Consider the following 17,353-nt stretch of genomic DNA (forward strand, 5'->3'; position numbering starts at 1 on the left):
ATTCAATGTATATATCTCAGAAATTAATACTGTGTTAGTTTTGTTAATTGGTAGTTATTTTTGTAATAAAGTAGAATCCAATTTTTATGTTTTTCTTAGCTAGAGAAAACTAAATGAGTTTTCATTAGTAAGGATTAAAACAGCCTCTATCTTTCCCAGAAAGCTAGATTAATTGACAAGAAATACTAGTTCATGCATTTTCATGTTATAAATTTTCTAAACCTAGGGACTTCTATGCTTTGTATGTGAGTAAATGAGCAAATATAATTAACAAGATTCTGCATGAAAGCTCATTATCTTCATATTCATCTGAAATATAGACATGGTGGTGGGTAAATGGATGAACAAATCCTTGGGCAGAAGACTGAGATACCAATGTCCACTTAAACTTTATGAAGTCTCTGCCACCTTGAAACAAAACTTTAATGTGACAATCATGAACCCCAGAAGACAGTAAAGATTCAATAAATTGTACCATTACTATTGTCATTGTTCCCTTGGAAAGAAAACCAGATGCTTCCCTGTCCACTTCGATTGCTTTCTGTCACACACTCAAGTGGGCCAGCATGATCTGGCATAGCTCGCTTACATAGAGCAAGTATTTTTGTAATGTGTGTTTTTTCCATATTTGTATTTTGGGATATTGATATTTGGTAAGAAAGATGAAACAAATATTACTTTGTCATTGAGACTTAAAAAGGATTTATGTCCAAGAAGATGTATTGGCTAGTGCAATCACTGTATCTTGAATACCAGTCCAGAAAAGCAAACAAAGAAGCAAAATTATGCCACTCCATTCTCTTCTCTTACAGCCTTTATCCAGTCAAGATCTGAGCCAAGCGAGCTCCTCCAGGTTTCCATCTCCAAGTGTTTAACCTAGTAAAGCTATTATTACTGTCAAAAGCAAAGAATTAAGTATATTATTCAATATTAGTAAGTATAAAAGGTAAATGATCTGTATTCTTGCCACTTATTTTACCAATCTATTTTTTCTAAGTCATAGTAAGTCATAATCAGTAAGAGAGTTAAACCAAATCAACATGACCATGAACAATAGAGCAGATAATGCTGAGGCATTAAAATAATGGAGTACTATACAGCAAGGAACTGAAACAAATTGTATATGGAAACATGGATTATCACAATTATTATTGAATGTTATTATACTGTGTGTATTAACATTAGTAATTAAATACTAATGTGTACTGTAGCTACACGTATGCTTCTTTTGAGATATACCACTAAAATGTATAGTTATGTTCTCCATGTCCCCTGTATGTATGTCATACTTTAATCTTCAACTCATTTTACAAAATGCTATGATGGTGTTGGAGCTACTTGTTAGTAATGAAGAGGAAAATGGGGTCTTTCTTATCTATGCTCCCTGATTGTTTTTACTCCATTTGTCTTCTGGACTTCCAGATTACTTAGGGATTGTTTGGTTGACATAACCCTCTAAACAACTTCTTGAACTAGTCCTTTACCCAAGTCTGTGCCTTTCTAATATCTAATTCATAATGAATGTGAAGTTGATAATCACATTTGTGGTAGTAAATTCATTATCCCAAGCATTTGATATACTTGGATGAATCTAAAGATGAAGCACTAAGAGTAGGTGATAATTTGTGAAGATGTGATCGGAGGAGGTTGTCAGAGGAAAAGTTAAAACAACAACAAAAAACTCACCTGAAGCACTTAAAATATGAAGAACAAACATTTCATTTAAATGGCCTCAATTTTTGTATGTGTAAAAATTTAAGTTGAATTAAATTGTTTCTACTGTTTCTTCTTCCACTATAGAATGATCACTATTTTCACAAAAACTAGGGATACACAAACTTTAATTCATCACTCCATCTTTCCTTCCTGAGAGAAATTCTAGGCAGAGACCAGGTTTCCTCACCGTCCAGCGATCAGGAGCTCTCTCTCAGATGCCTTCTTCCTCATCTTGGTGTAGAGGTCAATGGTGAAGAGGGTGCTGGCGCTGTTGAAGATGGAGGTCAGGGAACTCATAAGAGAGGCCACCATGACTGACAGCATTAGGCCTCGAAGTCCTGGGGTAAAGAGGGGATGCAAGCTCTGGTTAGTGGCTGTATATCCTTTTCTGTGAATGCCAGGCTAAAAATAGGGCATTGCTTCAAGACAATGGATTTGTCTGGAACATTGACTATTTGAGCATATATTAAAATATGCATATAATAGAAATGCATGTGGAACTTCTTGCATAATTCCTGGTGATCTCAATATCACAACGGGGAATTTAGTACCCAATACAAACTCAGATACCATCTACTGAAACCTACTCTTAGAACAGAATAAGCTCTGTGACGCCATCTTTCTTTTCAGTGATCTCTTGACCACACAAAGAGTTAGTGGAAAAATCTAGTTAATGATTCTGCTGTCTTTGGAGAAGAAAAGCCAAGAATTTGGAATCATTATAGGAACCTTATGCTCTTGCTTCCTCTGGCCCCACATCTTCTAAGACAGAGGATGGGGGAATGTGATGTCAGATCTGTGGGCTATGTTCCCTTCATTCTGAAAATATTCGTGTGTATCAGGATGGAGAAAGGGCCATGGAAGTGTTAACCCAAGTTTTCAACTGGTCACACCCGAGTTCTCTACCTTGATCTGCTTCAATTTACCACAGTCACTCTCCAGCATCTTAATATTTTATTTACTTCTATATGCAGCTTATTTTATATCCCAGGAAACTGAAATGTGAATTCTAAATGGTAGGAAAACTTATTTTTGAAACTTCACCAATGTTTCTATACACCCAAGCTAGTGGCTGGGACATAATACATTCAATAAGTGATTATAAATTGAATAGATTGAGATCTAATGTCTTAGTGTCATTGGCCCATAATTAACCATAACTCCTCTGGAAATATAGGCTTGTGGTTAAAAATGCTTATTTTTCTTAAAGAGTCTTGAGTCTAAAGAGTCAAGATTCTCCTAACAGAAGAAATCTGGAGCATCTCTGGAATGTATAGGCTCAATGTATGGTTGGCAACATGTAAAAGGTGCCCAAGAAATGTCTATGAACAGAGCGGAATAATGAAAGCAAAGTAGTAATTGCTGAGGATTACACCACAATCCTTTCTATGCTCATCTACAGACCAAGCATCTGAGGCTATGTGAGTTCAGGCTTTTACTTACCCATGGGCATCAGTTTCAGCACCATTGTTGGGTAGGCATAGTTAGTGCAACCAATGTCAACACCACACTGCTTTACACACTCAGAAGGCACAACACAGGCCACCATATCTGAGGAGATATTCAGAGGTGAGTTCAGTATGCTGGACTCAAGCAGGCATATTTTGTAACCATTGGACAAAGAGGTAAGGACATGAGTGGGAGAAAATACACTTGGCCAGAAAAAGAGATTCAGTTTTTTAATTTTATGTCAAAGATTTGGTACCTCTTTACCTCCACCATGACATTGTCATTGTCTCATTTTCATAGATCTCAATGGACTGACACAACAGGCAGGACTGTCTGCTGTGGGATGTTCTGTATGTCCTGTGGGAGTCCTTCTTGGGTTCCTTGTGGCGTTACCCAGCAGGTCCGTATAGAGGATGATTAGGACCATGGGCCTGAGTGCAGGTGTTTGAGATGGTCTGCACTTGGCTGTGCTGGGGGATGGTCTGTATGTCAAGTTGTTCTGATTGGTTAATAAATAAAACCTGATCGGCTGTGTCTAGGCAGGAAGGATAGGCGGGACTAACAGAGAGGAGAAATAAAAAGGACAGGAAGGCAGAAGGACTGGCTGCAGCCGCCGCCATGACCAGAGAGGCTGCAGCCGCCGCAATGACCAGAGACGCTGCAGCCGCCGCCATGACCAGAGACGCTGCAGCCGCCGCCATGACCAGAGACACTGCAGCCACCGCCATGACCAGCAGCATGTGAAGATGCCGGTATGCCACCAGCCACGTGGCAAGGTATAGATTTATGGAAATGGATTAATTTAAGCTATAAGCACAGTTAGCATGAAGCCTGCCACGGCCATACAGTTTGTAAGCTATATAAGTCTCTGTGTTTACTTGGTTGGGTCTGAGCGGCTGTGGGACTGGCGGGTGGCAGAGATTTGTCCTGACTGTGGGCAAGGCAGGAAAACTCCGGCTACAACTGTCCCTTAGATATGACCCAGCTAGAACTTGAAAGCATGTGGGAGGAGCTGATCACTCTCCAGAATTCCATGGAAACCCACTGCCAGGGAAGCAGCTGATGCTCTTCACTCCCCTTCCTCTCCTCCAAATCCAATCCCCTAGTCCCACTCTCAACTCTGTAGCATATCTCCTGTCATGGCTTTCCTTTTCTCTCTGCTCCCATCTTTCGTGGATCTTGCAGCTTTCCTCACTACCCCATCCCTTTGTCTCAGCCACAATATCTGGATGCATTCTCTAGAATCCTGCCAGTCACAAAGACCAGTGAATCATGGAGACAATTTTCACTTTCCTTCCTCTGCTCCAAATCTAATTCTCCCATCCTCATCTCTGTAGCAGGCCAACTGTTCTAGCCTCCCTTTCTCTACCTTTATTCTCAGGGGACTACAAAGATCCTGGTGGCACATGCTGCTTTTTCCCACCTGTGGATCTCCTTTGCCTTCCCTTCTAGCCCATTACCATTCTCTCATCTCCCAAGACCTAGAAAGACATTCTAACCAGGACCCCAGTGTCCACACCTGGCAGGCTCTCAGAAGCACTCTTTACTAGGTAACCCACAGCCACCACACTCCCCCAAGAACCAGAGAGCACAGAAACGAAGAGACAAAACACTCACCAGAGACAATAACAGATATTCACATCAAGAATTACAATCTTCTCAAACCCAGATGCCTAGATACCAACATAAAAAGACAACCAGTAACAGCCAAGGCAATATGTCTCCACTAGAGACCAGAAATTCTACTAAAGTATGCAATATTTTAGTACAATAGTCGATGCACAAGAAAAGGACTTCAAAATAGCCTTTATGAATATGTTAGAGGTTCTTAAAGAGGATATGAATAAATATACTAACACACACACACACACACACACACACACAGCATTGGAATGAAACAAAGGAAACAGTTCAAAACACTGTAGTGGAAATAGAACCAATGAGAAAACACAAACTGAGGGAAATCTGGAAATAAAAAATTTAGGAACTTTAACAGGAACCTCAGAGGCAAGGCTCCCCAACTGTCTTAGTTAGGGTTTCTATTACTAAAACAAAACACCATGACCAAAGAGCAAGTTGAGGAAGAAAGGATTTATTTGTCTTGTACTTCAGTATTGCTGTTCATCACTGAAGGAAGTCAGGATAGGAACTCAAACAGGCAGGATCCTGGTGTCAGGAGCTGAGGCAGAGGCCATGGAGGGGAGCTGCTTACTGGCTTGCTCTCCAATTCCTTCTTATAGCACCCAAGAACAACAGTCCAGAGATGGCACCACCCACCTTGTGCCAGGTCCTCCCCCATTGATCCCTAAATGAGCAAATGCCCTTCAGCTGGATCTCAAGGAGGAATTTTCTCAGCTGAGACTCCTTTCTCTCTGATGACTCTAGCTTGTGTCAAGCTGACATACAACCAGCCCATACACCACTAGAATACAAGAGATGGAAGAGAGAATTTCAGGCATTGAAGACAAGATAGAAGAAATGATATTTTGGTAAGGGATAATGTTAACTCCTAAAAAAAAATTCAGGCACAAAACATACAGGAAATCTGGAACACTATGTGTACTGGCTACTTCTATGCAACTTGACAAAAGCTAGAGTCATTACAGAGGAGGGAGCCTCAATTAAGAAAATGCTTCCATAAGATTAAGCTGTAGGCAATCCTGTAAAGGTATTTCCTTAATTAATGATTGATGGAGGAGGGCCTAGCTCATTTTAGTAGTGCCACTCCTGGGCTGGTGATCCTGGTTAAATAAGAAAGCAAGATGAGAAAGTCAGGAGAAGCAAGCCAGTAAGTCTAATCTGAATAAACCCTTTCCTACCCAAGTTGCTTTGGTAATATTGTTTCATCATAGTAATAATAACCCTAATTAGTACACTATGAAAAGATCAAATCTACTAATAATATGAATAGAGAAAGGAGAAGAAACACAGGTCAAAGGCACATAAAATATTTTCAACAAAATTGTAGAAGAAAATTTCCCAAACCCAAAGAGGTGGTATGTATCAAAGTACAGGAAGAATACAGAACACCAAATTGATTGGAGCAGAAAAGTGATTCCCCATGGCATATAATAATGACATGTAAAAAACAAAGAATATTAAAAGCTGCAAGGGGAGAAGACCAAATAATGGATAAAGGCAGACCTATTAGAACAATACCTAAATTTTCAATGGAGAATCTAAAAGCCAGAAGGGTTCCCATGAATCTTCTACAAGCTGTAGGAGAATGTAGATTCCAGCTCATACTACTATACCCAGTAAAACCTTCAACCACAGTAGATAAAGAATAACATTCCATTATGAAATGAAATTTAAGCAGTATCTATCTAGAAATTCAGCCCTACAGAAAATACTAGAAGAGAAATCAAAATGCCTAATGTTTTCATTGTAGTAATCAAGGTCATTTGAAAAGGAATTATAGGCAATATGTTCCTAAGAACAATGTTTTTTTCTAGAGAAAATCCAAACAGAAGTTCCAGCCTTCTGGAGTATGCAGAGGTTGCAGCAAAGGCCAGCATTGGATTAATGAATGCAGATCCACAAGGGAAAGGCAAGGTAACCCTTTGCTATTGAGAAGCACTTCGGGGGCCTCCCACAGGCCCCTATATGAAATTAAAATTAAACTATTCCCTGTCAGAATCAGAGAAACTCATCCACAGAGCAATTAAAAGATAAAATGACTGTTGTTAGAAACAATACTGCTCTGGATATACTCAAGGACAAAATAGCTTCAGTAGATAAAACAAAAAAATGCATGAGAAACTAGAAACAAATATTTTGGCAACCTGTTATAAATGGCCAGAGACCAATGCTAAAAATGCAAATAAATGGAATTGAAATCAAGGGATTAGTAGATGCAGGGGCAGATGTGACAATAATATCACCAAAATCTTGGCATCCAGATTGGCTTCTTCACAAAGTAAATATTCAGGTTTTTGTGATTGGAACTTTATCTCAGGTAAAACAAAGTACAAGATGGGTTGAGTGTATAGGGCCAGAAGGACCGATAGAAAAATTAAAGTCATATGTGGCTAACATAGCCAAGAATTTATGGGGAGGTGATTTGTTGTAGCAATGGAAAACACAGATTAGCCTTCCATTTGTGTGTGTGTGTATGTGTGTGTGTATTTATGGGATTCCATGGTTGCAATCTTATGTGTCTCTCTGTCTATATGTGTTTCTTATTTTTTTATTTTGCTCTTCTCTGTTCCTTTGTTTTATCCTATTTCCACTTGTTTGTTTTTGTTTTATCTTATTTTATTTTATTCCTTAGATGCCTATTTTCTAACAGGAGACATAAAATGATATGGATTCAGATAGGAGGAGAGATGGGATGTGACTGGGAGGAGTTGTAGGGAGGAGAAAGCATAATTACAATATACTAAATGAAAAAAATCTATTTCAAATAAAAGGAATTAAAAGAAAAATTCAAATGTGTAGCTACCCTCAGCTTTTCAGAAATTAATCTATTCACCAACACTTGATTCCATAGCAGAGGAAACCTATTCAAACTCATCTGTTTCAGGGATCCAAGAAATAGGTCCATCTTGTGTACCTTCCCACACTCAACACCAGCAGCTCACCAATTCATCCTTGACAAATCCTACCACATCCTACAGTGCCCTTTTACCATATTCCTTAAACTTCTAAAAAAAGGACTCACTTGCTATGGAATTTCTTTACACTGTGAATGTATGTTGCTACCATTGGTTAATAAAGAAGCTGCTTTGACCTATAGTAAGACAGGAGACAGCCAGTCAGAAAATTCAAGAGAGATACAGGAAGAAGAAAGGCAGGGTCAGGGGAGATGCCATCCAGCTGCCCAAGGAACAATATTCCAGCATACCTGTAACACCAGAGCCACATGGTAATATATAGATTAATAGAAATGGGTTAATTTAAGATGAATGAGCTAGTTAGTAATAAGCCTGGGCTGTAGACCAAATAGCTCGCAATTAATATAAGCCACTGTGTGTTTATTTGGGACTGAATGGCTATAGGACACAGGAAAACTTCCATCTACATTTGGCACCAATGTGGTGCATACACATCCACATATACCCTAAAAAAACTTTTGTTTTTATTTTATTTTTCTTTATTAATAAATTTTCTACTCACTCCTCATGCTATCCACGGACCCCCCTCCTCCCTCTTCCCACCCCCTGCCCTCTTTTCCAAGCCACCCCGCATCCCCACATCCCCCAAATCGAGGTCTCCCATGGTGAGTCAGCAGAGCCCAGCACACTATTTAATTTAACAGGCAGGTCCAAGTCCCTTCCTACTGCACCAAGGCTGTGCAAGGTGTCACACCACAGGCACCGGATTCCCAGAAGCCTGCCCATGCACCAGGGACAGATCCTGATCCCCCTGCCTGGGTGCCCCCCAAACAGTTCAAGCCAAACAACCGTCTTCTATGTCCAGAGGGCCTAGTCCAGTCCCATGGGAGACTTCTAGACCCACAAAAATGAGAGTCAATTGCAGCTTCTTGGTAGCTGCAATATTTTTCAGATAGGGTCTGTTCCTAGCAGCTAACAGGTGCATGGATCCTTGAGAGATGTTTTCCTGGTTCTTGCTGGCAGTTCAGACAGCTCTTTCAAGAGGTCCTACTACAGAGCACTTGAATGGGGTTTGTGGGCATGTGCTACAAGCTGCTTGGTGGCTGTGTGAACATGTGTGTGTGTGTGTGTGTGTGTGTGTGTGTGTGTGTGTGTGTGTATGTATGTTCTAAAGGTATCTTAACTTCAGAATTTAGGTCTAAGGATATGTTGCTTTGGAAAAGAGATTCTGCTTTTGTTTCCAAAGATGAGAAGCTACAGATTCCTTCTAGGTTAATATAGTTTGATTGACCAAGACCCCCTGAAAAGTCTCTGATGGTAACAATGACCCAGGAGTTCCAACATCTACAACAGCTTCAAGGCTACTGGCTGAGATGGACCAACCACACAAAATACCCCAGTCAGGACTTGACCATAATTTTAAATTTTCTCAGGATCCCCATAAGATTACCAGCACCCTAATCAGCAGGAAGTAGTATAGAAAACAATGCCCAATTCCAAAAATATTGTTTATGAATGTTTCTTTTCATTTAAAGGGACTTGGTTATAAATGGCTAATGGTCATAGTCAATCTCTTTCTAAAGAAAAAAAGGGGCATATGATATAGAAATGATGAGAAAAAGGTGGATTATTGAATCTACTCTAATCTAAAAAACAACTGTTAATCTCAAAATATTTTACATTAGTATGAATTTTGGTTTATTGATACAAATTTAAACTTAATTTTGCTATACTATATGTATATTTCTGCTCTTGTTTGGGGTATTATGTTTATACAGTTCATTTGAAATTGTAATGTATCATTAAAACTACAAATTAACAGTCATCTATAAGAGTCAAATGTATAGTCATGTGAGTTAGGTTTTCTAGATGTGTGAGATAATTTCAGATAGTAGGTAACCTTCAAACACTTCAAAGACCTGTAGAATATGGCATTTAAAATGCTTTAAGAACTTAGACTTAGGGGCCGGGCGGTGGTGGCGCACGCCTTTAATCCCAGCACTCGGGAGGCAGAGCCAGGCGGATCTCTGTGAGTTCGAGGCCAGCCTGGGCTACCAAGTGAGTCCCAGGAAAGGCGCAAAGCTACACAGAGAAACCCTGTCTCGAAAAATTAAAAAAAAAAAAAAAAAAAAAAAAAAAAAGAACTTAGACTTAGGGAATGGGAAAAGGGGAGGGAGGGGGAACAGTGGTTGGTATGTAAAATGAAAAAAATTTTAATAAAAAAGGAGCTTTAAAAAAGGACTTAGACTTTTCTGGACAGTGAGACACTCTGGTCTTGGCAGCACCAATTACTTCAAAGAGGATGATGGGCATCAAAGAAACTCATTATGGAGTTTGCTTACAATGTGGAAAAGGGTAGCCATTTGGGCAAGAAACTGCTCTTGTCTAGACTGCTTGACAATATGTTGTATCAACTGGACATGCAGGATCCATAAGAAAGTGACTACTGAACTTTGCCAAAATAGGTGAGATGTTCCTTCATGTGTCTGCTTGAGAGAAGAAACTACCAGACATTCTACAGGACACAGAAAAAAGTGACTGTTGAATTTTTCCTGGCAAAAAGTTCTTCAAATTTCATGCTTCACTGGAAAGTATGCCAGAGACTCTAGCCTTTAGGCTGAAAATAGATATCCCAACATTGCAGAGGAATTTTGGGTGATCTTCTAGGCAGCCAGATGTCTCTGTCATTTCTAGAATTATGGAAGTTGCTTGCAATTTCTGTTTACTCAGATAATATTATATCCTTCTAGGGTCTTTATGGAGTTGAAGACTACAAAGTTATAATTATCATTTTCCTTAGTCATGATAAAAGATAAATTATAGCTGAGTGGTGGTCGTGCATGCCTTTAATCCCAGCACTCGGGAGGCAGAGCCAGGTGGTTCTCTGTGAGTTCAAGGCCAGCTTGTTCTACAGAACGACACCTAGGAGAGGCACCAAAGCTACACAGAGAAACCTTGCCTCAAAAAACAAAAACAAACAAAAGATAAATTAGATATAAAACTATAGACTCAGAAAAATAGGATAGATGATAAAATGTTTTCTCCAATTTTGCCAAATACAAAAAGACTATATATTGTAACTATAAATTCTTGTTTGATAACTGTTTTGTTATATGTAATTTTACTATGTTGAAGTTAAAAACCTTCCTTTTTGATTAGACAGAAAAGGAGAAGTGCTGTGGGATGGTCTTTCTTTACATTGTGAATATATATCACTACCACTGGTTAATAAAGAAGCTGCTTTGACCTATGGCAAGACAGAAGACAGCCAGGCATGAAATCTAAGAAAGATATAGGAAGAAGAAAGGCAGGGTTAGGGGAGATGCCGTCCACTGCCCAAGGAACAATATTCCAGCAGACTGGTAACAGCCACTTGGCAATGTGTAGATTAAAAGAAATGGGTTAATTTAAGATGAATTGGCTAGTTAGTAATAAGCCTGGGTCACAGACCAAACAGCTTGTAATTAAGATAAGCTTCTGTGTGTTTATTTGAGACTGAATAGCTGCAGGACACAGGAAAACTCCCATCTACACTCACTGTTTCAAATGTCTCAAAGGACATAAGTGAAGTACAGAGAGAAACAGTGTCAAATACACCAAACTGATTTTCCTGTCTCTGACACACTGGTACAAGCTATTTTCTCATCCTTGAGTTCACCTTTTATTTCTACCTAGAACAGGTCTTCTATTTATTAAGTTTTTTGCTCTATCTTAAAAATATTTGGCGTTGGAGAGATGGCTCAACAGTCAAGAGCACTTGCTGCTCTTGCAGAGAATTTGGATTTGGTTCCCAATATCCACATGGCAGCTTACAACCATCCATAACTCAAATTCCAGATAATTTGATGACATTTTCTGGCCTCTGTTGGCACCAGGCATGCCCATAACACACAGGCATACATGTAGGCAAAATACCCATATACAGAAAATAAATCTAAAAAACAATTTAAAATACTTATAAGAATTTTAGCATAAAATCAAGATTAAGTGTGTCTGTGGCTTGCCTGTGTACAGGATGCGGCTGATCATCCCTGGCATTACCATGAAAAATATGGGCAGCAGCTTCAGGTACCCACACACTATGCAGGCAGCCTTCACATGGGACATGTTCTTGCCACATAAGCAGCGCTGTACAATGACCTGCCAGGAAAACACAATACAGTGAGTGAGACAACCAGAAAATGATGTCCAAGCTGTCTTTCAGAGTTTAAAATGGCAATAAGAAGTGATGGTGTTGGTGGAAACTAATGGACTTTGCAGGAAACTATGACTTGAAATACCATTTAATTTGTGTATTATGTGGCTTCGTTCCTCAAGCAAACTTACCCCTCTCATAACATTCTGAATATGAGCAATATATGTAAGACCCTTGGCATAGGTAAGTCAATACATATTAGCTATAGTTAAAATATGTTTAGAAGCTCCCAGGGAGATGTCTCAGATGGTTTTACTTTCTATAAAAGCACAAGAACCCAGATTTGGGTTCCATAGAGCCCATGCAAACCTGGACAAGGTGGCATGTGTCTGTAATTCCAGTGCTCTTATGGCTAATGGGGTACAGAGATTGGAAAATCCTTGGAAACTTTCTGGCCAGCTAGCCTGGCATATGAATCAGTGGCCAAAAGATCCAGGTGGAATGTGAAGACTGACATCTGTGTTTGTCCTCTGATCTCTATGGGCGTACTGTGACAAGTATGTGCCTATGTTCATGAGAATGCATAGGGTGTCCAGGCTGCATTGGATAATGCCTATTGTTGTGGAGTACTATTTTAAGATGTGTTGCTTTTGTTTATGTTGCATATGTTTGACTCTGTGAAGCTGTGTTACAGTGCCCATCTAAAACACCTTAATGATCTAATGAAGAACTGAACAGCCAATAGCAAGGCAGAAGGGAAAGATAGGCAAGACTAGCAGGCAGAGAGAATATATAGAAGTAGAAATCTGGGAGAAAGAAGGAAGGAGCTAGAGAAGGAGGAGGACATCAAGGGCCAGCCACCTAGCTACACAGCAAGTCATGGAGTAAGAAACAATGAAATGTATACAGAAATAGAGAGAGGTAAAAACCTGAAGGCAAAAGCTAGAAAGGATAATTTAAGTAAAGCTGGATATCAACAAGCCAAGCTAAGGCCAGGCATTTATAATTAAGGATGAGCCTCCATGTGTGATTTATTTGGAGCTGGGTAGTATGCCCCTCAAAACAGAAGAAAAAAATCAACAGCACTCTATAGTAGTAATACTGCCTTATGTTGTGTTTTAAGCAGTGAATAAATATTGTTGGCATCACCAGGATCTTTGTGCGGTTATGAGTTAATTGCCTCTTTGACTAGGCAAAGATCTGTCTGGATCTCTGTGAGTTCAAGGCAACCCTGGAATACATGAGATTGACTCAGTCTAGGAGAGAAAACAGAGCCAGGTAGTGGTGGCACACATCTTTAATACCAGCACTTGAAATCTCATGCCTTTGCTTGGGAAGCACACATGCCTTTAATCCCAGGAAGTAATATGGCAGAGTGGAGAAAGTTATATAAGGCTTGAGGAGACAGGAACTAAAGGCTCTTTTTGGCTGAACCTTTTTTGTGAAGACCCAGAGGCTTTCAGTCTGAGGATTCATGGAAACAGGATTGGCTGAAGAGTTGGTGAGGGGAGGTTGGCCTATGGCTTGATCTGATTCTCTGATCTTTCAGCTTTCACCCCAATATCTGGTACTGGGTTTTAATTATAAGACCATTTAAGATTTGAACTACATGCCTGTTTCTATGGGAACACAATAATCAGGCAGTAAGTAGACCAATGAGACATCCATGTAGATTATTTCAGAATGTTCTGAGAACACCTAGCTATGAATCATATTTAGTTATGATGATCCTCAAAGAAGAATGCATATAATTTTAAATTCCTACTGAACTTATGCAAATCTCTCAAGAGTTCTGTAGAAAAGCATGGTTTATAAAACAATTCCATAATGTCTTGTATACTTCTCTTTTCTCCTCCCACCTCTTGCAGTGCTGAGTGTTCAAACCCAGGGTCTTGTATTTGCCAGGCAGATGTTCTACTGTTGTATATCCCAAGCTTCTCATAAAACTACAACTTCTTGGTATTTTCTTCTAAAACATTGTCAAAAATAGTAATTCTTTCACTTGATAATTGCCTTTAGTTAGGGTTTCTACTGTTGTGATAAAACACCACAACCAAAAGCAATTTGGAGAGAAAATGATTTATTACACCTTACAGTTTATAAGTCGATCACTGAAGGAAGCCAGGGAAGGAATCCAGGATCCTGGAGACAAGAAGTAGAGCAGAGGCCATGAAGGAGTGCTGCTCACTGGCTTGCTCCTCATGGCTTGCTCACCCTGCTTTCTTAGAGCATCCAGGACCCTCAGCCCAGAGGCAGCACTGCCCACAGTAAAGTAGAACTTCCCACATCAATCATCAGCTAAGAAAATGCACCACAGGCCTTTCCACAGGCCAGTCTGGTGGGGCATTTTCTCAACTGAGGTTCACTCTTCTAAATTGACTCTAGCTTGTGTTAAGTTGACACAAAACTATGTAGCAAAACTGACTCCTTTTCAACTTGACACACAAGCACATCACCGTGAAACTATAACCTTTTCTTCTTGTTTATCCCCAAGATCTCATATTTATGTTAATATCACAATATAAAACATTCTAATTTTTAAAAGTCCCACAGTCTTTAAAATTTCAAACATTTTAACAGTTTGGTTTCTTAAAAAATTCAAAGTATTCCTTTTTCTTATTTTTTTATTGAAAATGGATTTTTCCATATTGTATATTCTGATTATGGTTCCCCCTCTCCATTTCCTCCAAGATCATCCCCAAAGTTTCTTTTAAAGTATAAAGTTTCTCTAAAATAGCTAAAGTCTCTCTAAAATTCCAAAGTCTCTTTTGACTATGGGATCCCAAAAAATCAGAAGTATGTAGTTCTTACCCAAAGCAGGAAGAATCACAGTCACAATCAGATCAAAGCAAAACTAAGACTCAAGAGTATTATAAGCTCAGTGCTTGATGCCTGGAACCCATTCATCATCCTCTGAGTTCCAAGTGGCTTGGGCAGCAGCTCTTCACTGGACCTGCCATCTGGATCTGTATTAGCTGATTTTTATGTCAATTTGACACAAGCTAGAGTCATCAGAGGGGAAGGAGACTCATTTGAAGAACTGTCTCCATGAGATCCATCTGTAAGGCATTTTCTTAATTAGTGATTGATGGGGGAGGGCCCAGCCCACTGTGGGTGGTTCCATCCCTGGGCTGGTGGTCCTGAGTTCTATAAGAAATCAGGCTGAGCTAGCCATGGGAAGCAAGCCAGTAAGGAGTATTCCTCCATGGTCTCTGCATCACCTCCTGCCTCCAGGTTCTGCCCTTCTTAAGTTCCTACCCTGATTTTCCTTGATGATGAACAGTGATGTGGAAGTGTAAGCCGAATAAACCCTTTCCTCTTCAACTTACTGTTTGGTCATGGTGTTTCGTCTCAGCAAATATGAATCCTAAGACAGAAGCACATGCAGCTTGTCTCCTAGGCTCGGGCAGGTTCCACCTGACTCCTGCTTCTACCCTTGGTGGTCATCTTGTGATCCTTGCATCTTCAAAATGCTGGAGGTTCTACTGCAAATGAACTGCACCTTCACCAGTATCATGCTCTGGCCTCTCTTGGGTGACCCTGACTTTGTCACATCATACCAAGCCTCCACTTCTTTCCATGGCCCAGTCAATCCTGAGGCTTCTACTGCAATGAAGCCTGCACCTTTATTAATACCTTCTCCCGAACTCTCACAGTGCCAAGCCTCAGTGGCTCCCCACAGCCCCTTCATGACTTCAAAACCAGTACCACCTGGAAAACTTTTACACATTACTAACTTTGGCTGCCAGCACTAGGTACAGCCTTGCTTCTGGGCCACAGCTTCTGTGTGTCAGCCCTAAGGAAACACTTCCCAGAACACTTCACATCAATGATGCTGGATGCTTCTTAATCATGGCTGATTTCAAAGCCCCAGCTGACCAGCATCCACTATCCTAGTAAAGCAAAGGTCTCATTTCAATGATGCTAAATTCAAAATATCAAATGGCTTTGATGGAATTCTGAAAGGACTCTCAAGCTTCCCTCTGGAACTTTATAAGGTAGCCCTCATTGTCTGCCCTTCTCTCCATAGCCTTATCTTCCAAACTCCCACAGAACAGCCCACTGCTCTGAGCACTCAATGTATTTACTAGCCCAAAGTTCAAATGCTACCACAATCCTTCCCAAAATACACAGTCAGGTCCATCAGAGCACTATTCCATGACCTGGTACAAATTTCTGTTAGGGTTTCTTAGTTAGGGTCTCTATTGCCAAGACAAAACACAACGACCAAAAACGACTTGGGAAAGAAAGGGTTTATTTTACCTTATAGCATATAGATCCATCATTGAGGGAAACCAGAGAAGGAACTCAAGGCAGGAACGTGGAAGCAGGAACTGAAGCAGAAGCTATGGAAGAATTTTGCTTACTGGGTTGCTCAGCCTGCTTTCTTTCTAAAATTGGACTGAATAAAGGATAGGGTAGTGTCTGAGAACATTTACTTCTAATGAGGTCTAAGGTCATGTCTGTGCTTATGGTTCACAGACACACTCTCCGTACAAGAAGAATGATGATAAATAGGAAAACATTTAGTTGAAGGGGCCTGCTCTGTTTGCTTCAGAGGGACATGATACAACAGAGGGGGGGCACCAGGAAGCTTTTTTTCACTGGTCTTGTGGAAATGTTTGGATTTAAAAATGATGTTTGTGTGTAGAAACCAGAACCTAGATGCTTCTTCCCCCCCCCCCCCACTTATTCACTTACTTGGTCTGTGCACCAGTACCACATAGCTGTAATAACCATTCCAAATGCAGTTCCTGGCCATGGAATGTCTCCAGTGACAGCATCTCGGAAGATGTGGAAGGAGTCTGGCTGAGGAGTGTAGCACTTGGGGCTGATTGTCAGGTTGTCCCCCTCAATTACAGATGGGATGGCGTTCATGTACTTCTCTGTAAAATTTTCATAGCCTCCGACTTCAATAAATGCTGCAAAAGCATTAGAGAAATAAAACGTCTCCCGCACATTGCAGAGAGCTGCTGCTTATGATTATCTCCTGATGTGGAGTCCATGCTAACCTCAGTGACCTTCTCTCCTGATATACATCCCAACCACAGCTTCCTCTCTCTCCACTCTTCTCAGTTCACCCCCATACCTCTCCTCTCCCCTAGATCCACTGCTCCTCCATTTCCCTTAAGAAAAGAGTAGGCCTCCCAGGGATATCAACCAAACATGGTATGACAAGATACAATAAGACCAGGCACAAATCCTCATATCAAGACTGGATAAGGGCAACTCAGTAGGAGGAAAGGGGTTCTATGAACAGGCAAGAGATTCAGAGAACACCCCCTTTTAATAGATTGCTATATAAAATAGTACAACTGGTTAATAGTTACCTGAAATTTTCTAATACTTAATTCTCTATTTAGTGAAAGTTCTAGATAAATCAAAAGTTTTTTTTATTTTAGTGTTTGATTTGGGAAATTTATTATTGTTGTTGTTGTTGTTGTTTGATTTTTTGAGATGGGTTTCTCTGTGTAGTCCTGGCTATTCTGGAACTCAC

General features: G+C 40.1%; 1 protein-coding gene across 1 annotated transcript in view; it reads right to left on the reverse strand.

Moving 5' to 3' along the window:
- LOC114696456 (solute carrier family 5 member 4A) overlaps positions 1-17,353 on the reverse strand; it is a 48,473-nt gene that overhangs the window by 13,377 nt on the left and 17,743 nt on the right. Inside the window, exons 8-11 of the mRNA XM_028874155.2 lie at positions 16,558-16,778; positions 11,726-11,861; positions 3,160-3,267; positions 1,904-2,054 (exon numbers count right to left, since the gene is read on the reverse strand). Coding sequence (XP_028729988.1) covers positions 1,904-2,054; positions 3,160-3,267; positions 11,726-11,861; positions 16,558-16,778 — 616 coding nt within the window. The remainder of the gene's footprint in view (positions 1-1,903; positions 2,055-3,159; positions 3,268-11,725; positions 11,862-16,557; positions 16,779-17,353) is intronic.

The sequence above is a fragment of the Peromyscus leucopus genome, chromosome 16_21 (assembly GCF_004664715.2).
Source record: "Peromyscus leucopus breed LL Stock chromosome 16_21, UCI_PerLeu_2.1, whole genome shotgun sequence".
Lineage (NCBI taxonomy): Eukaryota > Metazoa > Chordata > Mammalia > Rodentia > Cricetidae > Peromyscus > Peromyscus leucopus.